Here is a 24455-nt window from a genome sequence, read left to right as displayed (position 1 = left end):
GACATATTGCACATAATCTTCCCATTTGGCCAAATACTCCTCAGTGCAGACTTTTTGTCTTCTGAGCCCACTCCAGCCAGCCAAATACAAAACTTTCTTTTTTTTAACAAACAGGAAAAATCCTTCAAAAGTCAAAGGTCTATATTGAATATGTGTTTAATATACATGCTTTTGCTGAGAAGAGCTACACATGAGTTGAAAGTTGGCCTCCGGCTGCAAGATCATTTATGTCACTGACCTGAAACTACAACACTGTCCAACAGAGTCTGCTTCCTCTTCCTCTGAGGTTGGAGTTCTCAGCTTGTGTTTCATGGCTTAAACTGTGCTAGACTAGAAGTATCAGCATGACCAGCACAACATAGTGATGTAACACAAAGTAATTTTTCAAAAACTGGTCATTGTTGCATCTACTTTTCACCTACAGGTCAAAGGTCTTGAACAACTGTGAACATCCCATCACTGAGTTATGATTTTTTTTTTTAAATGAATAACAAGGTGTAAATTGCAGGGCTACTATCTACTTCTTAAGCACTCAAATTCACACCAAGGGGAAAATTAGGGTTTTGGGACTGTGGGAGCAAACCCAGGCAGACATGGGGAGCACATGCAAACCCCACACAGAAGGGTCAGTATTTGAACCCATAACCCCCCTGCTGTGAGGGAAAAGTGCTTACCACTGTTAAACTGTGCAGGCTAGAGAGAATGAAATGATATAAATTAATTTTGAGTGTGGAATAAATACAATTTAAATACAATTTTTCTACTCTCTGATTAATTTCTAGTCTTTGATAATGTTCAACAGTCAGACAAACGAATTAATTCGTTTGTATTTTTAAACATTGGCGGTGTCGTTATTTTGTAGTTTTTGTGACAGAAATAAAACTACACGTCCCGAGATGCTTTGCGGCCCATCGCCATAGCAGCGGGACGTCGCTTTACGTCCGGCTCCTTCATGGAGAGTCCCACTCGACTTTACGCTGCCTTAGTGCCGCCTGCTGGCGCCGGACTGTCCGGTAACGGTACCGAACCGGGGCCGGACGCGGCTCCCGGTCCCCGGGTGAGGGAGCTGCGGGTCACGGGCACGGCGGAGGTCCGCTGCCCGGCGGACCGAGCGTCGGTGCGGGTCCGTGTGAGCAGCAGTAAGGAGTCCGTCAGCGAGGCGACCGGGAGCGTCTCCCGGCGGCTCGAATACATTCTCCAGGCTCTCCGGTGAGAGGAACTAGTTTTGAGCTTTACCGAAAACATGTTTTAACATAAATTTATAACATTTACACAACGTGATGGGGATAGTGACTGCTCAGATCATCCAGTCATCTCTCCCGGTGTTTGGGATTAACTGGTTCCCATGTTATCTGATGACAGACCTCAGTAAACACATGCTGGTAATAGCATATGTTAAAATTAGAGTCATAAAAGGCAAGGAACTTAAAAGTGTACTGAAACTTCAAATAATCAATGTTCACTAGAACATCTACAAGTTTCAGTCGGGTTTTCAACATCTGTCTATCAACAGTTAACCGGGAAACCAGGTCATCCGAAACACCATTGTTCCCCAGCGCTCTGTCCAGGGCAGTGGTGGTGTAGGAACCAGATGGTTTTTAATTTTTTGACCCTTAAACACTTCACTGAGTGTAAACTTTAACACATTTATGTATAACCTCAGCTGAAAGCAAAGTATTAAATTCAGTAGGTCTAATGACTAAATAAACACATAATAAATGCATAATTAACTTGAACAAGTCACAAATTGGCACTTACCATTGGATGTCAGTCATAATAAAACGACATGTCGGTTGTTGTGGTTGAGAGCGAGGGCATTAATGATTTAATTCCAGGCGACTCCAGCTTTTGTCGAAACGCCTGATTTCCGGGACTCCGGGAATGGAAAATGTTAGCATCTTCAGTCGCCATTGCTGCTGGGGCAGCTTTTTTCTGGGTAAATAACGTTTTAGCAAAAAAGCGCTCCATGTTTTGTTCCAATTTATTATTAGTAGGTTGGGCAGTCACCAGAAAACATGCGCTCATTGTCAGGAAGTGGTAAGCTCTAATGCGCATGCGCTGCACCAATGAGACCCCAATCAGACCGCGCCGGTTTTTAGTAAAGATAAATAAATAAATAAATGTTTAATTGTTGCATTTAGTAATTAACCAGGCAAACAATTGTGATATTTCTGTATGACTAAAAATAAACCACTATTATAAAAAAAAAAAAAAAAAAAAAAAAAAGATTTTTTTTGGAGTGTGGTGGCGCCACCTATGGTCCCAGGTCCTATCATCTTAATATCTGTCTCCTCACCTTAGCCATAGAAACTGTAAATAAATATCATGATAAACAGATAACACAATTTCCACCACAATCTTTTTAAACAAGTATATTAGTGCTTGTATTTGTATTATTATTATTTTTTGTAAATATTATCTCAAAACAAGAAGAGTCCAGGCCTGAGCCTTCCTGTGTGGAGGATCTTTTTTTGACTGGCAGACAGTATTCATGGTTCTGACCTCCATCCAGTGCCACCTGTTGCAGTAATTACTGCTGGTCCAACACGATAAGACACTTCCCATGGTACTCCACTGTAAATACTCTGAATATGTATAATTTCCCTATTGGAGAGTCTACAGTTTGCCTGTTTCACCATTATGTTGCAAATACTGGCTTTTAATGCGATCAATAATATTTTAATGTGTGCAGTGTGAACGTTGGCATTTCAGAATACGTTGAAATTAAAATGAACATTTTTTTCCTCACTCTGTTCAGACAGCACAACGTCGCAGAGGGAGACACATCAGTGAGGAGGTTTCTCCACCGAGACGCAGACCTGTACAGCATGGATGTGGAGGTGTGAGATTTCAACCAAACACAAGCTGCAGCAGAGGACATGTGTCGAACTGCCTGAGACGCTGATGCAATACTTCTCCCACAGGTGGTGGTCACATTCTGTGATTTCGATAAGATGGAGCGTGTGTGTAGCATTCTGCTGGAGAAGCTGGACAGAAGCGTCAGCGTGGGGACGCCACAGTTCTACCACAGCCCCGAATGCCTGAGCGAGATGAGGTGAAATGAAACCGACGAGCCGCATTGAGCTGTTTGAATGCAGCGCTTGTAACCGGCCTGTTTCTGTCCGCTTTAGGCAGCGTTCGTGCACGTCAGCGGTTGATAACGCTCAGCAGAAGGCCAGCAGGGTGTGTCAGGTCCTGGGGCAGAGCCTGGGATCTCCTCTGCTGGTGATAGAGCAGGCAACCAAGGAGTGGCGGAGCGAGGAGGCGGAGGAGGACGGAGGCCCAGGACCGGCTCCCGCACGCCTTCCTCACCTCCCCACCATCACCGCCTCCTCGCAGGTGTCCGTCACCTTCAGCCTTCGAGGCCGGAGCAGGAAAAAGCTGTGAAGCCATCCCGGACCCTGAGACATTTTTGTTTTAATGCGTAGCTCCAATACTTGAAAGAAAGTGCTCTGCAGAGTCCTTTCAGATCAGCAAAAAGAACTCTAATGACGTAATTTAAAGCATCTCCACTTATGTAAGTAAACACAAAAACTGAAGTTGCTTTTTTTAATTTTTTTCACACATTAAAATAAAATAAAATACTGTATTTTCAAACTTTTTTTTTTTCAAAAATAAAAGACAACAGATGATCGTTTCAGACCTTAATTGTCAAAATTTTTCCTTAATCCCTTCCAAAACCCTAAAACACTTGATGTCCAGAAAGAATAGATTCAACAATCATCCTGTGTCTGGTCTTTGAATCCGCTCCGGTCCCTCCGGTCTCAGCGCATCACACGCCAGACAGCCTGGGACCAGACTAAACGCCACGGAAGGAAGTCGGATCAAACTGTCTCTGGGACGTTTCGCTGAGCCGTCAGATGTCTTCGACCTCGTCCTCTGGGAAGAGCTCTCTGAGCCAGGGCTGCATGACGAACCGCTCCCCGTCGAAGTGTGTGAAGTAATTCTCCAGGGTGGGGATGTCCGGCTGGAAGAGACCCCATGAGTGGAGGGCTCGGCGTGCTGGGCGGCGCTCTCACTGCTGCTACTTACCCTCAGTCCAGTGATGCGCTCCAGCTGAGTCTGAGGTAAATAAGCCACGAGGAAGGACGAGGGTTCAGGCCCGCTGAACAGCACCTTGTAGTGAGGTGTGTTTTCCGCTTTGGTCTCCTGTAAACAAACAAACAAACAAACAAACGCTGGACTTCAGTGTTGAGCTCTCGGCATTAATAAAGCACATCATTTAAATATCGTCGGTGGAGGCTGCTGACCTCGGAGTTTGCATACATCCTGTCCGTCCACTCTGCAGGAGCTCGCAGCTCCGGGTCCCAGCTGACCACCACCCCGATCATGTGGCCCCTCCTCTCCATCACCACCTCTCCCACCCGCAGGAAGACGAACGGCGGGCGAGGGCTGCGCACCGTCCTGGAGGCTGGAGGGGCAAGGTCAGATCCAGAGGTCGACACCGATTACTCCATTTTCACAAGTCAAATTCACATTGTCACATAAATTTAACTTTCTTACAAGAATTTTGTCTGTTTTTAGATCATGTTCTGTGAATCTAGACGTGCAGATTCCAGCAGATCAGCAGTTTATGAAACCGATCTCCACCTTTCTTCCTCATTCTCATGCTGCATTTGAATTTCAGCAGCACGATTCAGCCAGTATTCAGTGACTGTATTCAAAGGAGGGATGTTTCCAAATGTAGTCTGAGCATGACTGAGGATTATATGTTGGGATTGCTCAGTACAGGTCAGTGTCAGCTTGCAAGATTACGAGGCTGGTGTCAAATTACAAGCACTTTTCTCATCACTACTGACCGATGTCTCACTGAGAATTGGTAAAACCCTGCAATACATGAGCAGGTTTGCATTTTTTCTCACTAAACAATCTTTGCAGAAATGTGGGAGGTAATTATTTTACTATTGTGGTGGATGAAAAGGACAAGTCATCCATGGCGAGCCAAGTCTCCTCTGCAGGATTTATGTGTTGAATGTCGAGCGGTGAATATTAAAGCATCTGTGTGTTTAATTCAATCAATTTTACATAAGACTAAATAAAATAGAAGAGATTTTTTTAAGCGTTGTGTGCTTTTATCAAAGCTCCCATAACGGATTTTTCTCAAGTGGTTAAAATTTGAAACAGAAAACAAACAAATAAATACATTTCTTGAATTGTATTATAGTTTTGGAGAAAAATCACGGTTTTTCTATGTGTGAGATCCTGGAGGTAGTGATTAGATGGCAGAACTGAGTCACTGTAATGACTGTTTTTCTGTGCTGCAATTTGCTTTTTTTTTTTTTTTTTTTAACTCTCTCTGACTTCTGGTAGTTGTTTTATCAGTTTCATTTTTCAGGGCTATGTTCCTAACCATTCCATTATTTGATTAGCTAGAGGGCAAACTGGACGCTGGAATTACAAAGCGGGTGCTCTCATATACACAAACACATAAATGGAATATCATGACTGTTATTTGATTATTTGTTCAAGTCTTGAATTTAAATCTGTCATGTATTGTACACTGAAGAAACCTTTCAGTTTCCTATTTGACGGTGTCCAAGTCTACATAATTCCAGAGACACAGACCTCCAAAGAATCCCTGGTCGTTGTCATGCATCATCATCTCAAGGGGAAACGGTGGCGGCGCTCCTTCATCGCTTGGTTCCAGACCAACCAGAGACCTTCAACAAGCAACAACCACCGTCAGCCCAGTCTACACACACAAACTGGTGGTCAGCGTTCTAAAAAAAGATTGTAAACCAATGACAGCGGTTGATGTGGCTTCAGATGAAGTGTGGACAAAAAAGTGTTCATTCACTCACATGACTTTGGCCACCTGCTGATTGGACCAGTCCATCCACGCAGTGGCGTTCAGATACGACGACGTCCATTCTTTCCAAAGTCGAACTAACCTGAAAAAACAAAGGTGGAAGTAGTATGGCAAAAAACAATGCTGTTATTGCAGTATCATAACAGCTGTGAGAAGAGAATCTAACTTTTCATACTGAAGTACAGCTGCTGCCAAGGACAGATCATCATTACAAAACTACTAAAGTATTATTTCCATTTTAACAGAACCTTCAGGGCTCTTATTGAGATGATTATTCAACCACTGGGACTTCTTCAATAACTTCTTGTATCTAAAGGCAGTAGAAATGAACACCACTGTACCAGATGACAATAGTTTAATGTTGAAAAATCTGTTTTAAAAGTGTTAAATTGACCAAAACTCACAGTATTTCTTACCAGATGTCTGAGCCATGTTATGCACTATTCTCACTATGTGCTTTAAACCCCTGAACGTTACTGTAACAATGTGGTACTATCAAAGAAAAAGTACCTTAAAGGTGACTGTTCACTGTGTGGTGTTGTAATTTATACTGACTAGATCAGTAGATAGATTGAACCTGGAGCACCAAAATGCCAACATTTATGACATTATGAGAAGTTTGAAGTGCTATGCATTTCAAATTTCTCAGATCGATCTCAAAGTTTTGCACAACTCTTTATGATGCAGTCTGTCAATGCTATCAGTTTAACTTCATGGAATAAACAATGAAAACATGTGGAAGTTAGGGACGGATATGAGTCAAATTACTCAGGAAAAAACTCTCAAAAGTGCCAATAAATCACTGTAATGTGAGTATTTGGGATTTCTTTCAGATGATGCAACAACTGAAGCTTCTCCTTCCTTGCAGAGATTTACAGAAGAGGATTAGAACCACCGAAAAAGAAATAAGTGTCTCTAAAACAAGTTTAAAAATGAAGTCAGAATTATGATGAAAAGTAAGTAGCTCTTTTCTTTTTCCCGGTGCGGCCCCTGCCCGGGCCGCGGAGCCGGGTATTTACCGGGAGGTAGCGTGGTAGCGCTGCACCGCCGTGGCTCCGCTCCACCTGCTGATGAAGTACTGCGCGGGCACGGCGGACAGCAGCAGCGCGAGCTGCAGCGCGGCGGCAGCGCTGAGCCTGGGCATGAGCGCGCACCTGTTACAGGCACGCGGATGGGCGCGCGTGGAGGTGGCGGCAGGTGTGGGAGAAAGGAAAAACAACAAAAAAGAAGGCAAAGTCAATACTTTTTTGAGAATAAATCTTAACGAAACCCCTGAAGGTGTGGTTATATATTTAAAGTTTTAAAAGTTTGTCGTCTTACCTGCTGCCGTAGACCCCAAACTCTCCTCTCCAGATGTCTCTCAGGGAGACTTTGAGAGTTGGAACATGGAAAAAAAGTGACGCGCTTTCACTTCTGTTTTATTTACTTACGCCGCACTCCGCCACCTGTATATTTGCATATTTAACAAACAGATCTGAGCGTCCAATCACCGCAGACCACGGAAGTGCCGGCCGACCTTTCGCCTCGCGCCACGTCAATGAGAGTCGAAGATCAGTGAGCCGAAGAGAGCCGAGGCTGAGCCGGAGAGAACCGAACTGAGCCGAGTGACTTCTCCCGCAGTGGCGCTTTTTGACCGCCAGATGGGGGTGTTTTTCACTGAGTGGGAAATATAATCTAATGATGAAATATAATTATAGACCTTGGCATTTAAAAATTTGGGTATTTGTTGTCTGACAGCTGTAAATATACTGAATCTATTTCACTTCTTTCAATCAGGCCTTGAAATATTGTTAATAATATTAATATTATAGATTTTACCAATTTTATTACCTTTAGCCTAATAAAGTTTTGGCTATATTTAGTTTTCTTTTTCATTTTGTTTGGATTTACTTCATTGTAAAGTGTGGTGAGTTTTATTGTGTATGAACATTCATTTTTTTCATTCATTCAATTCAATGAATGTGTATGAACAGTGCTCAAGAAATAAATTTACCGTAATGTTTTTTTTTTTTAAGTTTGTTTCACCTACAGTTTTATTGGTGCGATCATGTCGATTCATTCTCAATTCACCAGTTTTGAAAGTCCCTCTTCCCAGTGGGAAAGTGGTAGAACGAGTGCTGAAAATACAAGTGCAAGCGTATTCTGCAGCATTTTATATAATTAATCCCAGCCGATTGGAGATAAATTCAGTTTGTTCTAGTTTTAGAGGTTTACAGAGATTCTGCAGAGAAACCCTGACAAACTATTGATTTTCTCACTCTTGATCGCTAACATTTTAATACTTTAAATATTCAAGTTAAAGTACAACATATTTTCTCAAAATGTGTAGGGGTTTCATTTACTTTATGATCGCTCTCAAATACATTGTCAGCTGCAAGCATTCAATTCGTTTTAACATTCTGATTGTTTTGTAAAGCAATGGAAATATATTCTGTTTCAAATAAAATCGATGAAAAAAAAATCAGATAAAATTATTTGATAAAGTATAGAAAAATCCTAATCAGGAAATGTATTTAGTGAACGATTATGCCTGAAGCAACAGTTTTCGGTTAAAGGAAACCGACGAATGTATGAATGTGACGGAAAAATACTGAGCTGCTGCAAGTCAATGTGAACTAGACCTGGACAAGACTTCATTCTGTTTTATATATTTTCTTATTTTGTGCCACAAAAATGAACAACAGTAACGTAGGAGTGAATATGGAAACACAACTGTTTATTTACTTAAAATATTGGTATGAACTAACAGGACAGCAGTACTCCCCTACACATACATTCTAGCTTTATGCTTCTTTTTTGCATTAATTCCTTTTATATATAAAAAGTATCCAAACTAACAAAGACAACCTTGTCAATCAGTTTAAACAGACCGCTGCTCTTTTTCCCCCCTATCTGCAGACCCGTTCTCTTCTTTCCCGTCCTCTTAAAAACCCAAAAAAGCTTCCTGGTGGCTCACATGCAGCCACTTCACACACACACACACACACTCTCTCTCACACACACTGTGACCTTTAACCTCCCACCAAACAGTGCTGATGCTTGATCAGAGGCCAAAAAGACACACACGACTCTGCCACACACCAGACCCGACTGCTGCTCTGAACCGCGATCCGTCATTTTAGATTTTAATTCGAACGCAGACAGCTGCCTCGAGGGACTGAAATCAAATAGAAATCTCATTAATTATTCATTATGATCACCTGAAACTTCGTCGGGTCTCTTACCGTAAAAGAAACTGTTTTTAAACAAAAGCTTGGCTCAGAAACGTAGCTCCCACACTGCAATTCATCTACATCTGTTGCTAAAATGATAAAAAAAGAAATACATAGCATGTGCCTATGAAGAGTTTTGATTAGTTTTTATCATTAAAGCCGTAAAGGAACTCATAAAATGACTAAAAGTACTAATTAAAAAGAATCTTTTCTGGGCAGATCCAAATTTTTTAAGAAGATAATTTAAAAAAAAATAATTAAATGAAGACATGTGAACAAGCAGTATGGGTGTTTCTAAAATCAGCTGCAGGTAGGAAGAGGCTGGAGTCAAATTACAAGAAGTTGCTCTTGCTGGAGAATTTGTTTTGGAGCCAGTAAACAGCTACACAAGAAAACTGTTAGTAGAAAACACTAGTGGGGGGGGGGAATAAAAGGGAGAGAAACCATGAATGTTAGGGTCTGGTGTGGCAGAGTCGAAACACACTGCTCCGTCTTCACTCATCCACCCGCTGATAGATCATCCTGTACGGCAGGGACACGGACAAAAACAAACAAAAGAACAAAACACTTTGACACTTCACAAGTTAAAACTCACCGTGGAGACAATAAACCCTCTTCAGAGAGAGAGAGAAAAAAAAAGAAACATTCATGAGCCGTGTTGGAAAACTTCAGTGCCCCCAGACAGAATTTTGGCGTTCACAAAACACAAAGAAATGACGAACAGACGAGAGATATATGTTTAGTAATATGTGAAATGAGAAGAGAGTGTGTGTGTGTGTGTGTGTGTGTGTGTGTGTGTGTGTGTGTGTGTGTGTGTGTGTGTGTGTGTGTGTCGATGCTACCGTCCAGTTCTCACCAACGTTCAGATTTTGGCTTTCACTTTGCTCTGTGCTGCAGAATTAAAAAAAACAAAAAGAAATGAAATCACCGACTTTTAAAAAAAAACCCAGTTCAGTCTGTTTCCCCCCGTCGAGTCTGTTGGCTCCAGGAAAGCTGAAGAGAAGAACCAGTGACGGAAATTTAAAAAAAAAAAAGGCCTCAGAATGAGTGACGGAGTTCAACATGCTGAGAGTAGCGAAGGCACACAGTCAGAAAGACGAGCGGGAGACCAGTTCCTCTCTTCCTGGGTGGCTTTCCGTGATCAGTCATTCAGTCCTGCGGTTTGATCGCAGGCCGTTCGGTTGGCTTGAGGCATGAGGAAGTGCGAGAACATGCAGGACTGAACCGTGTGTGTGTGTGCGTGTGCGTGAGTGTGTGTGGTAAGTGCATTGCTATGCTCGCCGCCCTCCGTACCGTCGGTATGAACGGGTGATTCAGGTTATACGATCATATAATATCGACACGGATGATGACGACGACAGGAAACTCTCTTTCAGCTGCTATAAATACATTTCTCTGGAGGTTCCGCGAGGGTCAGACTGTCTGCCACCGTTTGCACGCTGAAAGAGAACGACACGCTCGGTTGTGTTAGAAAAAAAACACACGCGCACACACACACAAACACACACACTTTCAGATTTACACAGTCGCAACGGGAGTTTGTCCACCAACAGGCACGTGTACTTTGCATGGCGGAGGCCAAGCACTCATGCACACACACGCACACACAGACACACACATGCGCACACACACCGAAGACAGAAAGGCACAAGGTATTGCTAATGTTGAGGACGCATCGAGACACGATCTGTGTGGAGACTCATGACCTTTCACCCACGCATCCGTTTTTCTCCCCCCCCCTCTTCCTCACAGTAAAAACAGCTTCAGGTGGGGGGAAAAAAACAAAAAAAATCCAATTTACATGCAAAAAAGAATAAAACAGCCACGCACGTCGATAGTAAACAAAACCTACAGATCTACCGTACCCGCAGAGGTACACCATTTGGTATTTTAGCGCAGACGGACACGCTCGGGTCAGCCGATGTGTAAGACTTCCAAAACGCAGAGCCGATCGCCACGTACAAATCTTAGAAAAGCAGAGAGCGGGTCGTATAAAAAAAGAGCGGGGGAGGGGGGGACGATGACGATGGGGGGGGGGGGGGGGGGGGGGGGGGCAGAGGGCGTCGGTTTGGTCGTCCGGCACTGACCCCACGGCTCCGGCTCTGCAGGCACCGTGAGCGCGCCCAGCAGAGGCGCTGCCGGGGCGCTCAAACACAGCCAGAGCGAAGCCAGGTACATCCGGTCGCTTCGTGATTTCTTCAAGTACTAAAAATTCTGCTCAGTTTAATGTTTTTTTTTTTGTTTTGTTTTGTTGGTTTGTTTGTTTTTTTGTTTTTTTTTTTTGTCCAATCTGACGCCGCGCCTCGCCGGAGGCCGGGGTTGAGAGCGGTTCGGGCGACTCCCTGCGCTCCCGCCGGATCCAACATGGATCAATAAAGTGGAGGAGGCGGCGCCGAGGCTCAGGCTGTGGGCGGCCCGGCGCCGAGGCTCCCGGAGGCGTTCAGAGCGGCTCGGAGCTCGCCGGCAGTCACCAGCCGATCAGGTTGGCTTTGGCCTTCTCTGTCAGTTTGCGGACGCGCCCCTTGGAGGAGGTGCCGAACGTGATGGACGAGTCCTCGAACAGCAGCTGCCTCTGCTCCTCCTCCGAGTCCTCCTCCATGTACCAGGCCGAGCGCCGGCCCTGGTTCCGCGTGCGCATGGCCGCCGCCGCCTCGTCGCCCGCCGGCGACTCCTCCTTCTGGCCGGACCGGTGAGGAGGCGCGGTCTGCGGCGGGGGCGTGGCCTCCTCGTTGGCTCTCCTGCTGCTCCTTCTCAGGGGGGAGGGCTCCGGCGACTCGGCCGGAGGCGGCGGCGGCGGCGGCTCCTCAGTCCTGACCGCTCGAGGCCTCCCGCGCCGCCTGGGCGTGGAGTCCGACAGCGCGGCGGTCTCCTGCGCCGAGGACGAGGCGCCCTCGTCGCCGGTGGACTGGTCGACGTCGTCGTCCTCGGGGGTGGAGCTCCTCCTCCGCCTCAGCTCCTCCAGCTCCTGCTTGCTCTTCCGGCCCCTCTTCTTCCCCGGCGGGCGGCCTCGGGGTCTGGAGGGGCTGGACGGCGGCGGGGCCTCCGGGGGACTCTGCGGTAAATCCGTCCGGGACTTGCGGCTCCGCCTCCCAACGCCGAGGGTGACGTGGCTGCCGTGGCCGTTCAGGTGGACGGCGTTCTGCGACGAGGGTCTGACCGGAGACCCTGGGAGGGAGAGAGACGGCGGTTCAATGAGAGGAATCGTACGACTCGGCCGCGTCTCGGGGAAATCGTCACTCACCAGGAGTGAGTCGGACTGGCGTCCTGAGTTTCCGCCGAGTGCTCCCGCCGCTGCTCTCTGAGGGCGGGGGCGGAGCCGCCTTTTCAGAGGCTGCCGGTGTGGAAGCCGACACCGAGTTGTGAGCCCGAGACGAGCGAGTCGACTCTGAACACAAAGAGTTCCGTGGTTAGAAACCTGGAGTTCGGGAACGTATCAGTAGCTGCGAGTTCCTCCTTCTTACCCGCTGTGCTCACTGCGTTGTTGGCGACGTGATGCGAGGCGGATGAAGACGGCGGCGAGTGCGCCGAGTGGCGCGCGCCGCTCCGCGTGCGTCCCAGAGCCAGGCTGTCCGCCTTCCCGTTCACCAGCTGCGGGGGCTGCTTCGGCGGGGCGGTCTGTCTGAGCGACGGGGGCCGGGAGGGGGCCGGCGAGGGCTCCCTCTTCCCCGTCACCCGGGACGACACGCGTCTCTTCCTCTCCGGGCTGCAGAGACAAACGACCGGGGCTGTGAGGGGGGAGGCCGTCGTCGAGCTTAGAACACACGTGGCGGGAGCGTCTTGGTACCTGGACGCCGTGCTGCTGGCGGGGGACTCGCTCTTCCTCCTCCTCCTCTTCATGGCGTGCCGCGTCTGCCTGTCCGTAGTGTGTCTGGTCTGTCTGTCCGTGCCCTGCCGCGTCAGTCGGTCCGTCAGGCCGTGGATGGCTTTGTAGTCGGCCAGGATGGAGCTGACGTGCTCCTCGAACAGCGCCGAGAGCCTCAGACTCATGCTGTATATCTGGAGACGGCAAACAAAACAGTGAATCAAATGGATGGTGGGATAGGAGTGTGTGTGTGTTTGTGTGTGTGTGTGTGTGTGTGTGTGTGTGTGTGTGTGTGTGTGTGTGTGCGGCTCTCACCCGAGACTTCTTGCTCGGCGTGTAAGCTTTGGAGTTGCTGAAAATGAGCCGGACGTCTTTGCAGAGCTCGATGGGAGACTTGTACTTCCCCTCCGTCAGCGTTTTCAGGACGGTGCCGAAGTCCATCGGCGAGTCGACGATCTGCAGGTAGTCCTTGGAGAGGCGGAGAGAAGCCACGTTTCACTCAGAGTTTAAGGAAAAAGAGAGGAATGAGAGGAGGGGGAGCCGAGTGAGAGGGAGCAAAGAAGTGAGACACTTGAGTTTTTTCTCAGGAAAAAAAAAAAAAAAAAAAAAAAGTGAACCGAGAACAAAGAAATTCCACCTTGTTAGTAAAGAGTCCTCAACCGCAGTGAGGCTGCCAGGCCTTTCACAACATCCACGGCTACTGGATTTCCTCCTTACTACAGCTACAGCATGAAGAGTTCTGTTCTTTGGACCAAACTCTACTTCACAGGGTGTGAATGAACAGGCGCCTCAGGAAATGCAAATCTGTGTCCGTCTGCTGGAAAACTGAGGTGTAGTTTTTTTTTCTCTGGTTCAGGCATGAGTTACCGAGTACTCCTGGAGATCCACGGGCTCTCTGAAGGGCTCGGAGTCCTCGCACTGAAAGATGAGGTCCAGCAGCTCCTTGCAGCGGCCTCTCCAGGCGTTGGGGTCGTACGAGGGGGGGCGGGTTCGCAGCTGGCGCTGGATGGGTCGACGGCCCTGCGTGGAAATCAAGACCAGCAAACTGATGGGAAACGGCCTCGGATGATGGGAAAGGTAGGAGGCGGGACGGATGGAAACACGGTTCAGTGTTACCTTATGGTTTCGTGTGGATGTTCCGGGAGTGTTTGTGTCTTCATCCTCGTCCTCGTCATCCTACATACAGAGGGGGAAAGGTTTGATCTGCGTTGTGGTCTTTTGCATCTCATCTGTTGCATCTGTAAAAAGCGTCTTGGGGAAAACAGGTTAGGGTGAAAACAGACGCGCACCTCGTCCTCAGAGTCGGAGAAAGTGGCCTTCTTCATGGTTTTGTAGAGCGGCATGATGTCTGTCAGACTTTGGTCCCTGGGGAGGAAGAGAAGAAGGTAAAAAAACCATTACTCCCTCATCTGGGTCAGAACAGTGAAAAAGCTGTCGGGCCGTCAACATAAACCTTTTCAACAGAGCTAATCGTTTCAGAGCAGACGCTGTTTTGTGTCTGAATGTAGCAAACAGCTCCGCCGATGACCTTGGAGAGCAGGAAAACATGCTGTTCCTAATTTGTTTCCTATTGTTGTGTTTCAGAAAAAAATAAAAGACACGATGACAAAAACTGAGACCCACAACTAAACACCAGATGGCAGCAACGCTCAGAGCCCAGAGATCAGCAGTGACACGGCATTAGCTTCAACCAGGAGGAGGACTTGGTGTTGTTCTGGTATCGTATCGTACATACAGCTCAGTGTCATCAGGAGTGGGCCGGACCAGTAGAACAGCACCATCGATCGCACTCACTTAATGAACTGCAGCATGAGGTCCGAGACGAACTTGGCGGTGGTGACGATGAACGCCCCCGGCTCGTTGAAGGTCTGCGCGTTGTGTTCGATGTACCGGACCTCCCACATGAGGGAGGACAGCCGCCTGAGGAGGGAACCGGCAGCGAGTTTAGCCCTCTCCCGACGGCGTGCCCACGCAGTGCGGTAAACACGAGCGTGAGGGTGGGGGGGGGGGGTTACCTGTAGAAGCGGTTGACCAGCCTCTGGCGGATGGTGCTGATGTCCGTGACGTAGGCCACCACCGTGCAGTACGTGGGGTAGGCCTGAAGGTCCACTGGGAAGGCAAAGGGTGCAGCGACATCTGCAGAAACGGTGGGTAACAGACATGAATACACAGTGTAAAGGACTGCATGACTTATGCAATATGTGTTTTTCCATCAGGTGTTAAACTTTGCTTCACCTCAGATATTTAAAATGCACCAAACGGAGTTGATAAAAAGCCTGTCTTGTGAGCCAACGACAGCATGAAGCGTAGGAGTAACACAGAGCCAGAGAGATCTCCCAGGATTAGCTGTGCAGAATGTGGGGGCTTTTTCAAGTTTTAATCTCCAAACCGCCACTAGAGGGAGCCCTGAAACCAGATTCCCCGCCACTGGGAGGGTTGCAGCAGCACAAAAAACCTGAGCCTAATATGACATTACATCATTTAAAGAGAATTCAAACTAGCGCCCGAACGTTGAGCTCAAAGCGTGAGCAACTTATTCCTCCCAGCGTCTGATCGGTGGGCCGGGCGGCTCGGGCCAATCCGCTCCGAGGTGACTCATGTTGTGAGGAGTCATGCTGCTGCTGCTGCTGCTGCTGCTGCTCTTCCTCCTTCATGAGAAACTTCACATCATCCCCCGGGTTCCGGGATTTGGACGCGGCGTCGTACCGAGCGTGCAGAGCTGGTCGATGGCCTTGATGATGCGCTCGCACTCGTCGGCGCGCGCGGCGTTCCCCCACTCCCCGTCCAGCGGGACGTACAGCAGGTCCTTCTGCTCGTCCTCCGTCAGCGGGACGCTCATGCCCAGCTCCTCGGGGAAGGTGGCTGCGCCGCGGCGGACAGAGGAAGCAACAGCTGTCACAAACGTTGGCTGTTAAGAAGTTCCATCAGATCACGGATTACGTGTGTGTGTGTGTATTTTAGACACATACCGTCATCAGGGATGGGCTCCATATCCCAGGGACTCATCTTCTCTGTGTCCCCGTTGTCCCAGCTGACGGGAAAAAGGGTTCATATGAATCATCACACGGGTCGCCAGTGTATTTAACAAAGGTGTTGCTCCTCCTCAGCTGTGTAAAGTGTGTATCAAGCTCTACGAAATATAAATACAGTGTATATAGAGACTCCAGTCAGTGTCGGCTGTGATTCAGGGACGAACGTAACAGAATAAGGTAATCGCATTCCGTTGTTAAAGTAGAGTTCTACAAGTCTGAGAAGAGAACTTCATACCAATTCAAGCCCAATTAAAGCAAACTAATCAATAGTACTAATTTCCAGCACTGCTTTCACTTCTAAAGGCATTATTATGAGTAGAAAAGCCAAACCGTCTTTCATGAGAGATCAAAGCTGAAAACTCACTTCATTCTTGACAGTTGTGTCAGAAAACACGATCACAAGAGGGTATTTGTTCACACTTGCTCGGAATTTGATTCCTTTTTCATGCAAACTGTTTTAATCGAGCTGTTTGATGACGTTTCATTGACTCACGACGATGAAACAATCAGGACTGAGTGTGATCCTGACGCAAAGCTTGGAGACCTCGGCCTCGGCGATCTTCAGTGATCTCTAAAAGAGAGTCCTCGAAGATTTCTCTGACTCCCATTTTTGTGTAACCAGTAGAAGGAATTAGTGCTGCATCGGCGTGCGTAAGAGAAGAGACCTCAACAGCCTCGCTAAGAATTTAGTTTTCCGGCTGAATTCCTTCTTCAGCCCTCCTGAGCCGATAAGTTGTGTGAAGTGTGTGTCGTATAAAACGGTGCATCTGGATTTTGCTGGCTGCTGGGCTGAGAAAAGAGACTTTCTGACTGGTAACGTGATATTTATAGTTTTGTCATTCAGCTAAGGCTGAATACATTTCTGCCGGTCGGAGCCGCGATTGTGCCAGAAAACGCATCAAGTCTGTGACGACTGTCATCGGCGCCTCTGAATCTGCAAACAGACAATGTGACGCTTTGCTCTCCTTCACTCGCTTTTTGTTTTCCCAAACCATCCACGGTGAGATCTTCCAAATCGGATACGTCTAATTAGTGTCTATCTTTCTTTGGATCGGTTCTCATCTCAGCCCATTCTCCCCGTGAAGCAACAGGTTTTCATGTTCCTGGTGTGTTTTGATAAAAGGATCTGCTGTGAAGATCGTTTTGCTTTACTGGACCTATAGTTTGCGCGTTATAAAAAGGCAGTTTTGCCTTAATTCATCCAGAGTGGAATTATTCACAAAGGGATCCAAATTTGACCTGCCGAAGAAGAACTCTTGCTGATATTCTGAGGAGTTTTATGTGTTTTGGATAAGTAAAAACACATTGCGTGTGTTTTATAGTGGAATCCACCGTGACCAGGTACTTTATCTGGGGATTCCTGATAAAATAATGAAGGCAAAGTAATCCAGCGCCATACCAGACATTGTAGCACTGGAACAAGCTGTCTGAATACTGGGACTGGTACGGCTCTTGGCTCTCGATCGTCCCGAACCACCAGGCGTCGTCAATCACGGAGCGAAACCTGTCACCTGCACGGACATCACAGGACTGATAAGGAACCGGGCGGCAACATGTCGAACCTGCGAGGCTTCATGTGTGATTCAGATCAGAAACATGTTACTCGGTGAAAATGCCTGACCTATCGCCCACTGCCTCTTTCTGGCGTTATCAAACTGCTGCCGCAGCACCAGGAAGTCGATCACATCCGGCATGTCGTGGTACCTGCAAGAGAAAAACAGTATGAGTAACAGATGACGGAGCCCGTCTCAACTTTCATCCTGTTCTCAGTCCTGAAGGCTGCAGCGGTGAGTTTATCAGCCTTTCCATCAGCTGTGTGATCTGGACTTTTTTTTTTTAACCACAATGCAACAGTGACTGTTGAATTATTTTCTGCTTTCCTTTGAATCAGAGGTGACAGACATACTTCAGTATGCAAGAAATAAACCTGAGAACTGAGGTCACTGTTTCAGCAGTAGCTACTGTGTGTGCAGAGAAAAGGTGTCATTATGGGATGGGAGTAAAAAGGAAAAGCTGAACAACACTTCACCTGCTTGGAAATCTGGAATAGCACTGATGCTGCCCTGATTGTTGTTCTACTATTTGTATTGGTTGTTTGCAGCTGCAGCTTATAGCAGGAGTCAGGTGAGATAATCTCAGGCTGTCTGTGGTCTGGAAACCTCCCTCACTGTGAGACTGATGATCAAAAATTCAAGTCAAGACCAGACAAATCACTATTGATCGCTCATCTTGTGCGCAGCCGCTTTAAAACCCGACTTTAAATTGAAAAGAGGAGCTATCTTAAAGATGTGAGATGTATAAAAGCATTTGAAAGAGCGGTCTGGTTCTTGTTTGGTGCAGAACATCTGCAGACTGTTGAAGAAATGTGACAGTGAGAGAGAAGAATGCACCGAGACACAGGATAGAGGAACGTCGTTTAACAGGATCAGACTGAGAAAATATCAAGAACTGTGAGTATATTGCATGACTTTCTGATAACTGTTTGAGTCCTTTGCTAAGACAGCAAAAAAACCGAGTGTCAGGGACCGTGATAAACACAAATGTGGATCTAATTCTTCTTATTTTATAGAGAGAAACTGGTTTGATAGCATCACAATTTTCCTCAAAACTCTAAGAGAATTTAATAGCATCACTCCGCTAATATGAAATTATCCAAACCAACAGATCTCAAGGAAGCTTGTGTGTGTGTGTGTGTGAAGTCGCCCAGCTCCTCAGCGAGTCCACCGTGTTACTCCCGAAAACATGTTGGACCAACGAGTTCAAACCAGAACAGGAGAGGGACGAAAACAGTGGGACACTGCGGGAGGATTACTCGACAGAGGAGATGCCAGTTTGCTGAAAAAAGCCAAGTATCTGCTAAAAGAGGAGCACTGCTCATCTCAGTCTCCGTGCCCTGAGGAGTTTTCCACATCAGAGGGATGCAGGAGCAGCGAAAGCTTCTGTTGCAGTGAGGAAACTATTGATCTGCATTGGAATAACGTGGTTATCATGATACTTCTTGCCCATAATAAACTGACATCATGACAGGCCCGATTTGAGATACATGTGACTCCACTTAAAAGCAGCATTTATTATTGAGCGGAGACGCTTACTTCATAGAGAAGGATCCTCCGGTCAGCTTGCCAGTGTCGGGGTCCAGGAACGAGAGCTTGAGGCAGCACAGCGTGGGCAAACCCACCTCGTACTTGATCCCTACGATCTTCATCAACTCCTGCTCCTGAAAACCAGAAATGAAGACAATAATGAAAATAAAGAAATCATTTCTATTTATTCTATTTCTATTTATGTATTATCTACTTAATGTCTTTTCCCACTAAAATCAAGCAGTATTTCAATTACAGAATTACACAAAAAAAAAAAAAAAGCTAGAAACAGGAAAGCTACATTTCACACACTGCAAACAGCCAGTCAACAAAGAACGGTGCCGGGCCGGCAGTGTGTTATTGTCTGTCGTCCGAATCGAAACTACTCTCCTGCCTCATCTCATGGAAGAAAAAAGAAAGAATTGTGAACCAAGCAAAACACAATCTTATAAGCCGCTGCCTCTCGGCGGTAAAGTGTCTGACAGGAGGTGTTTTTCTAGTTGCTCTGTCAGGAAAAGCTTCAGATCACCGTTTCCTTTTGGTGGAGAAATTATTTACTGAAAGAGTGAGAAGAAATTAATCTTTTTAAAGGGAATCTGCAAAGTTACGGGAAAAGGGGACTGTTGTCAAACATAAGGCCCGTGGGCCAAAACCGGCCCACCAAAAAAAAACAAGCAAAATGTAAAAATTTCAAGGAAAACTGTTATTTTTTTATTTTTATAGCAGCATAGCAGTTATAACTGAGACATGAGTTGAGATATCGGTGATGCTGCCAAAAAAAAAAAACTAAATACCGTACTTTGCATAAGAAGGCATTTGAAGTTTGTAGTAATTCTCATTTTCTCCACATACACTCTACTATGTACCACAACAAAGAAAACTTTCTGCACTGTCTCCGAATCACTGTGCTCCCACTAATTGACACCAGCTGTGAGAATTCCAGTCCGTTTTTTCTTTTATATCACGTGTTCAACCCCCACCAGCAGTGCTGCAGAAGCAGAGCAGTTTGTTGACTTGGTTATTTTTTTGTTTTCTGATTGCTGATTCAAACGTATAGTTAGCTGATCATACCATTTTTGTAAATCAGTTGATAATTACTGCATTTTTCCTTTATATTTAAACACTTCCAGTGTGTTTACGAGCAGAATGTCACTAACAATATCAAGACTTTCCTAAACTAAAGACTGAAGTCATTTTTCCAGAGGAGCGACTGTGGGAAAACCAGAGCTCTCTGGAAACTGTAGACGGATCTAAAGTGAGAGACGCCTCTATTCCAGGTGTGTCCCGTCCATCTGTGTCGCCGTGCTCCTCACCCGCAGCTCCATCTTGTGCCAGGGCTGCTTCTTAGGATTGATGCTGTAAATCTTCTTCTGTTTGGCCATCTCCACGTAGGCTTCATGGCCCTGCCTGAAGTAGTACACCTGCACACAGAAACGCAGCGCGTGTCCGTCAGCATGCTGTGTTTTGGTGGGAGCTCGTGTTGGGGGAGGGGAGGGGAGGGGGGCGTACCTCGTCTCCCATCTGGGGGATGTAAGGGCATCTCCGGGGGACCGTGTCTGTGATCCAGGCGGAGGGAAGCCATTCCTCCAGAGTCAGTCCCTGCTCCTGGAGCTCCGTCCGCTAAATTTTAAAGTTCACACAACAGAATTAACTAAACAGCTGGAATAATACACATCTGTGAATGATATAACGATGCTTCTCTTGATTTTGACCTTAAAATGAGTGATTTCAGTCTTTACAAACCTTTCTCTTCTCCTTTGGCTGCTTCTTCTTTGGTAACGCCCCGTCTTTGTCGACCTTTTCTTTCTTCCTCTCCTTCTTGCCCTCCCTCTTCTTCTCTCCGTCCTCCTCGGAGCCGCTGCTTTTCTTCTTCACTTTGACGCTCTTCTTGGGCGGCTCCAGGTTGATCCCGGCGTCCGCCGTCCAGTCGGAGTAGTCGCTGGAGTAATCGCTGCGAAGGTGCCGCGCGGCGGAGATCCAACGCTCAGATGGCCGCTTGTGTTTGGTTTAACTGAATCTGTGCAACATATTAAACGTTCGTTACCTTGAACTGCTGTGGTCGTCTGGCCAGGGCTCCTTCTCCTCCTCCTCCTTCTCCTCCTCTGAGGAGTGTCCGTTGATCTGGCGAACCTCCACTTCTCCCTCTGAGGTGCTATCGTCTTCGTCGGCAGCCTCGGCGCTCTGCCGGCTCGTCTCCTCCATGGCGGCGCGGGTCTGATAGCCGTGGTTCCCCTGGCTCTTCCTCGCCTCGTCCGACACACACTCGGACGTCGGGTGAACCTGCAGGAGGAGAGTCGGCCGCGGTGAGTGTGCGTTCCCTTCCAAAAAGCTCAGAAGGAGAAATCGGGTCACGTCGATCCTCTTACCCGACTCTCCTTGGGGAGGGAGTGGATTGTGCGTCTCCTCCGTTCTGACTGATAAATATTGATCTCCTCGTCCCCCTTAGCCTCTCGCCAGTTCACCTGTCTCCTTCAAGACGAACACGTAAAAGATCAAAGCGTTTTAAATCACTCCCAAAGCATGCGAAACCATCTCGTGTGTGTGTGTGTGTCATCTACCTGACCGTGGCGTGCTCCAGCTCCGGGACCAGCACCCTGCGGCTCCAGGCCACCAGGTCTCCCTCCGTGGCCATCTGGCTGCGGGGGGCGTTGCTGTGCATCTGCCGGACGCCTTCGATCTGCCCGCTGCGCCGCAGGCCCACGTTGGGCGGCGAGTGGACCTCCGTGGGCGAGCCGACCGACCCTGCAGGAGCAGCACCGGCGGGGTGAAAAGGGAGGAAACGGTTCATCTGGCTGGTTTAATCCACACAGCGGGAATAAAAGGAAATCACCAAGTGATGTATGAAAGTCTAATTATCACAGAAAGACTGAATAATTTAATAATAAACAAGTCCAATACTGCAGTTGTCTCCTCCACACAACCTTTTATTTACAGTGGAAAAAGCAAACCCACTGTGTGAAGTGTGAGTAAAGATAAAAATGAGGTGAAGCTGCAGTAACAGTAGTTTTCGTCAGCAGCTGATGGGAAGATCTTAAATCAGTGGTTTGTGAAACATGTTTTAAAATATTGCTGTTTCCAGAAATTCCCTACAGTCCCAGATAATATCTTCAGTTGGCTTGCAACCAACAATTCTACAACCTAATTAGTTTTTTTGTATTAATTTAGTAAAAGCAGAACAAGTACAATTAGATGTTTAATGAATCAATTAATGTTTTCACTCTATTATGTTTGCACTGAAAAAGAAAAGATTTGTAACTCAAAGTGAATCAGAACATGTGATATTAGTCAGTTATTGTACATCTCAAACCAAATGCTGAACTAAATCACATATTGTCACTGTGTTTTATGGGTTTTCACTGTGAACCTTAACTCTCTCTTTACACAGAAGATACATAAAGGGCTTGTTTTGCATAACTATCTTTTTGCACATATAAACACTATTTTAAATAACTACTGCATGAATAAATATGCAATCAATACAAACTCTTGTGTAATGTCATTTTCAGGCACTTAGTTATGAATGAATGTGGTGACGGCGCTGCTTTCCAGCTGGAGTCGTCATGACCCAACGAAAGTCCTCAGCCCCCTCCAGCTCTGCATGCATCTTCTGTGTTCGTGCGGTTTTGCACGTCCGCCTATGCTTTGGAATAAACATGTTTTTCTGCTATGGTCCGGGAAGCAGGGACAGGGTGACATGTTCTTATATCGTTATCTATAAGAGTTACGCTGACATGTTCGGAATGTGGGGGGAACTCTTCCTTCCCGCAAGATGTCGATGTCCGGTTGCCGTAACAAGGTATGGGAGTAGGGACAGGTGGAGAAAGAGGAATGCGAGAACTCTTTTGCCTGGTCATCCTCCCCGGTTCATGTGAGATCTGGCCAATCTCGAGGTGACACCACGGGAGGGGTCTGACGGGATAAAAGACGGCTCGCGCTCGCAGTCTAGTTGGAGTCTTCCGTGGAGATGTACACTCGCTCGGATTGATGCAGTAAAGAGTTTCCTGCCTGGTCTGTTGGCTCCCCGGATCGTGCGTCGCGGTAAGGAACTATAACAATGTGTTGTTATGCTGCATATTGCTGTGTGATTGTGATACGCTGTGTTGCGGGGAATAAACTGACGCTTTTATTCTAGCATATCAGTGTCTTGTGTGTTCACTGTGTGCCGACCAAGACCGATCATGTCCAAACATTCCACAAAACAATGAATCAACCTTTTCTTCAATTAAAGTATTAAGTACAAACACTTCCAGTCTGAGTAAAGCCAAATGAAAATACTGCGACTGCTCCGGCATCGGTTTGTGAAGCATTCTGCCCACGCTACAACAGCAGGAGCTGTTTTACCTCTGCTGGCTCTGGCGTCGCTGCCCCCCAGTCTTTGGTCCTGCTCCTGCTGCAGCCTCTGGATCATGGTGTCCAGAGGACTGGGGCCGTCCACCACCTGTTCGCTCACCACTTGGTTGAGGCCTGATGCAGGCGGGAGAGGAAAGCAGCAGCAGGAACCAAAAGAAGAAGAAGAGATCAAGGTGAAGAGCTGATTTGAAGAGTACAAGCCGAGCAGAACCACCCCCTCTCCCCCGTACCCGAGGAGGTGACCCCCATCTGGGGGATGAGCTGCTCGTCCCTGCAGCCCTCCCTGCCGGGCACCAGCCGCTGGTACCGGGGCGGGTGCGGGTTCCCGTCCACGTCCACCAGGAAGGGAGGGGGCATGAGGTGCGGCGCCTGCTGCGTCTGCTCGTCCAGCACGTAATTGTTGGCGTCGCGGATGAGGGGTCGGTAGTCGGTGTGGAAAAACATCTGGTCGGCTATCTGCAGCGGGGAGAGGGGAATCGTTACTGCTAATAGCGTTCAGGTCGGCAGGCTGCGGGGTGTGTGTGTGTGTGTGTTTTTTTTTTATCATTAAGAACAATGGCTTACCTTGTCGTACTTGCTGCTGGAGCCGAAGCCGAAGATGAGCAGGTGACCGTGGGAGTCGGTGGCTGCAAAGTGCTGCCCATCTGGACTACATTTGCAGTCGAACAACGCTCCGTGCCCTTGGCCCTCGATCTATTGAAAACAGGAAGGAAAAGAAGGAAATAAATGCATTTAGCAAATCCTATTGGAAGACTGGAGGGGAAATTACAGGCAAGTCCAGCAATTGTTTAACATCAACACAGTCAGCTCTCAAAATCCAACGGACTGACACAGACAAGTAATATTGTACAAAAAAAAAGTACAGATTTAGGCCTCGCAGGGCAGCAGACGGGTCGTGAAAAATGGCATCCAACAGAGAGCCACCTGCAGAAAGTGAAACTTCATCAACAGAAAATCGAAGAGGCGAAGCTCAGACCATCAGGCAGCTGTTGCTTCAGGTCTGATCTGTGGGTATTCTCACTTTTTTGCACACTGGCTCTATTCAATCACAAGATGGAACATTTCTGTATAGCCCCTGACTCTTTGTCCTTCATTCATATAAAAAAAAAAAAGTCCCGTCCAGCATGTTACAAACCACCGAAGAGGAGCAGCAGCACGCAGAGCCGG

The 24455-nt window shown here is 47.2% G+C and overlaps 3 protein-coding genes across 3 annotated transcripts in view; 1 reads left to right on the top strand and 2 right to left on the bottom strand.

The window, feature by feature from the left end:
• Nucleotides 1-952: 952 nt before the first annotated feature.
• irak1bp1 (interleukin-1 receptor-associated kinase 1 binding protein 1) lies at nt 953-3634 on the top strand. Its single transcript, XM_030110852.1, has 4 exons — nt 953-1209; nt 2759-2840; nt 2925-3055; nt 3132-3634. The coding sequence occupies exons 1-4, from the start codon at nt 953-955 to the stop codon at nt 3385-3387; spliced, it is 726 nt and encodes a 241-aa protein (XP_029966712.1). The 3' UTR covers nt 3388-3634.
• LOC115401551 (uncharacterized) lies at nt 3536-8111 on the bottom strand. Its single transcript, XM_030109800.1, has 7 exons — nt 7130-8111; nt 6829-6963; nt 5802-5891; nt 5566-5660; nt 4251-4411; nt 4033-4149; nt 3536-3967 (listed from the first exon to the last, which is right to left on the bottom strand). The coding sequence occupies exons 2-7, from the start codon at nt 6951-6953 to the stop codon at nt 3857-3859; spliced, it is 699 nt and encodes a 232-aa protein (XP_029965660.1). The 5' UTR covers nt 6954-6963; nt 7130-8111; the 3' UTR covers nt 3536-3856.
• A 1531-nt stretch (nt 8112-9642) lies between these two features.
• Nucleotides 9643-24455, bottom strand: part of phip (PHIP subunit of CUL4-Ring ligase complex) — a 31376-nt gene continuing 16563 nt past the window's right edge. Inside the window, exons 16-39 of the mRNA XM_030109799.1 lie at nt 23853-23981; nt 23519-23744; nt 23280-23402; nt 21497-21680; nt 21305-21407; nt 20983-21218; nt 20682-20889; nt 20448-20558; nt 20252-20359; nt 18948-19072; nt 17477-17559; nt 17255-17366; nt 15793-15854; nt 15530-15685; nt 14839-14959; nt 14618-14743; nt 14113-14188; nt 13940-13999; nt 13691-13843; nt 13139-13291; nt 12806-13017; nt 12483-12724; nt 12263-12406; nt 9643-12186 (exon numbers count right to left, since the gene is read on the bottom strand). Coding sequence (XP_029965659.1) covers nt 11489-12186; nt 12263-12406; nt 12483-12724; nt 12806-13017; nt 13139-13291; nt 13691-13843; nt 13940-13999; nt 14113-14188; nt 14618-14743; nt 14839-14959; nt 15530-15685; nt 15793-15854; nt 17255-17366; nt 17477-17559; nt 18948-19072; nt 20252-20359; nt 20448-20558; nt 20682-20889; nt 20983-21218; nt 21305-21407; nt 21497-21680; nt 23280-23402; nt 23519-23744; nt 23853-23981 — 3951 coding nt within the window. The 3' untranslated portion in view covers nt 9643-11488. The remainder of the gene's footprint in view (nt 12187-12262; nt 12407-12482; nt 12725-12805; nt 13018-13138; nt 13292-13690; nt 13844-13939; nt 14000-14112; nt 14189-14617; nt 14744-14838; nt 14960-15529; nt 15686-15792; nt 15855-17254; nt 17367-17476; nt 17560-18947; nt 19073-20251; nt 20360-20447; nt 20559-20681; nt 20890-20982; nt 21219-21304; nt 21408-21496; nt 21681-23279; nt 23403-23518; nt 23745-23852; nt 23982-24455) is intronic.

The sequence above is a fragment of the Salarias fasciatus genome, chromosome 15 (assembly GCF_902148845.1).
Source record: "Salarias fasciatus chromosome 15, fSalaFa1.1, whole genome shotgun sequence".
NCBI classification, from domain to species: Eukaryota; Metazoa; Chordata; class Actinopteri; order Blenniiformes; family Blenniidae; genus Salarias; species Salarias fasciatus.
This window is presented reverse-complemented; position numbering and strand designations above follow the sequence as displayed.

What these genes read in the sequence shown, in the direction of transcription:
- irak1bp1 (XM_030110852.1), top strand. Translation starts at nt 953, where the DNA reads ATGGAGAGTCCCACTCGACTTTACGCTGCCTTAGTGCCGCCTGCTGGC. An exon ending in TGTACAGCATGGATGTGGAG is followed by an intron (nt 2,841 to 2,924) that starts GTGTGAGATTTC and finishes CTTCTCCCACAG; the next exon opens with GTGGTGGTCACATTCTGTGA. An exon ending in GAATGCCTGAGCGAGATGAG is followed by an intron (nt 3,056 to 3,131) that starts GTGAAATGAAAC and finishes TGTCCGCTTTAG; the next exon opens with GCAGCGTTCGTGCACGTCAG.
- LOC115401551 (XM_030109800.1), bottom strand. Translation starts at nt 6,953, where the DNA reads ATGCCCAGGCTCAGCGCTGCCGCCGCGCTGCAGCTCGCGCTGCTGCTG. An exon ending in CAGCAGGTGGCCAAAGTCAT is followed by an intron (nt 5,661 to 5,801) that starts GTGAGTGAATGA and finishes TGCTTGTTGAAG; the next exon opens with GTCTCTGGTTGGTCTGGAAC. An exon ending in CGACCAGGGATTCTTTGGAG is followed by an intron (nt 4,412 to 5,565) that starts GTCTGTGTCTCT and finishes TTGCCCCTCCAG; the next exon opens with CCTCCAGGACGGTGCGCAGC.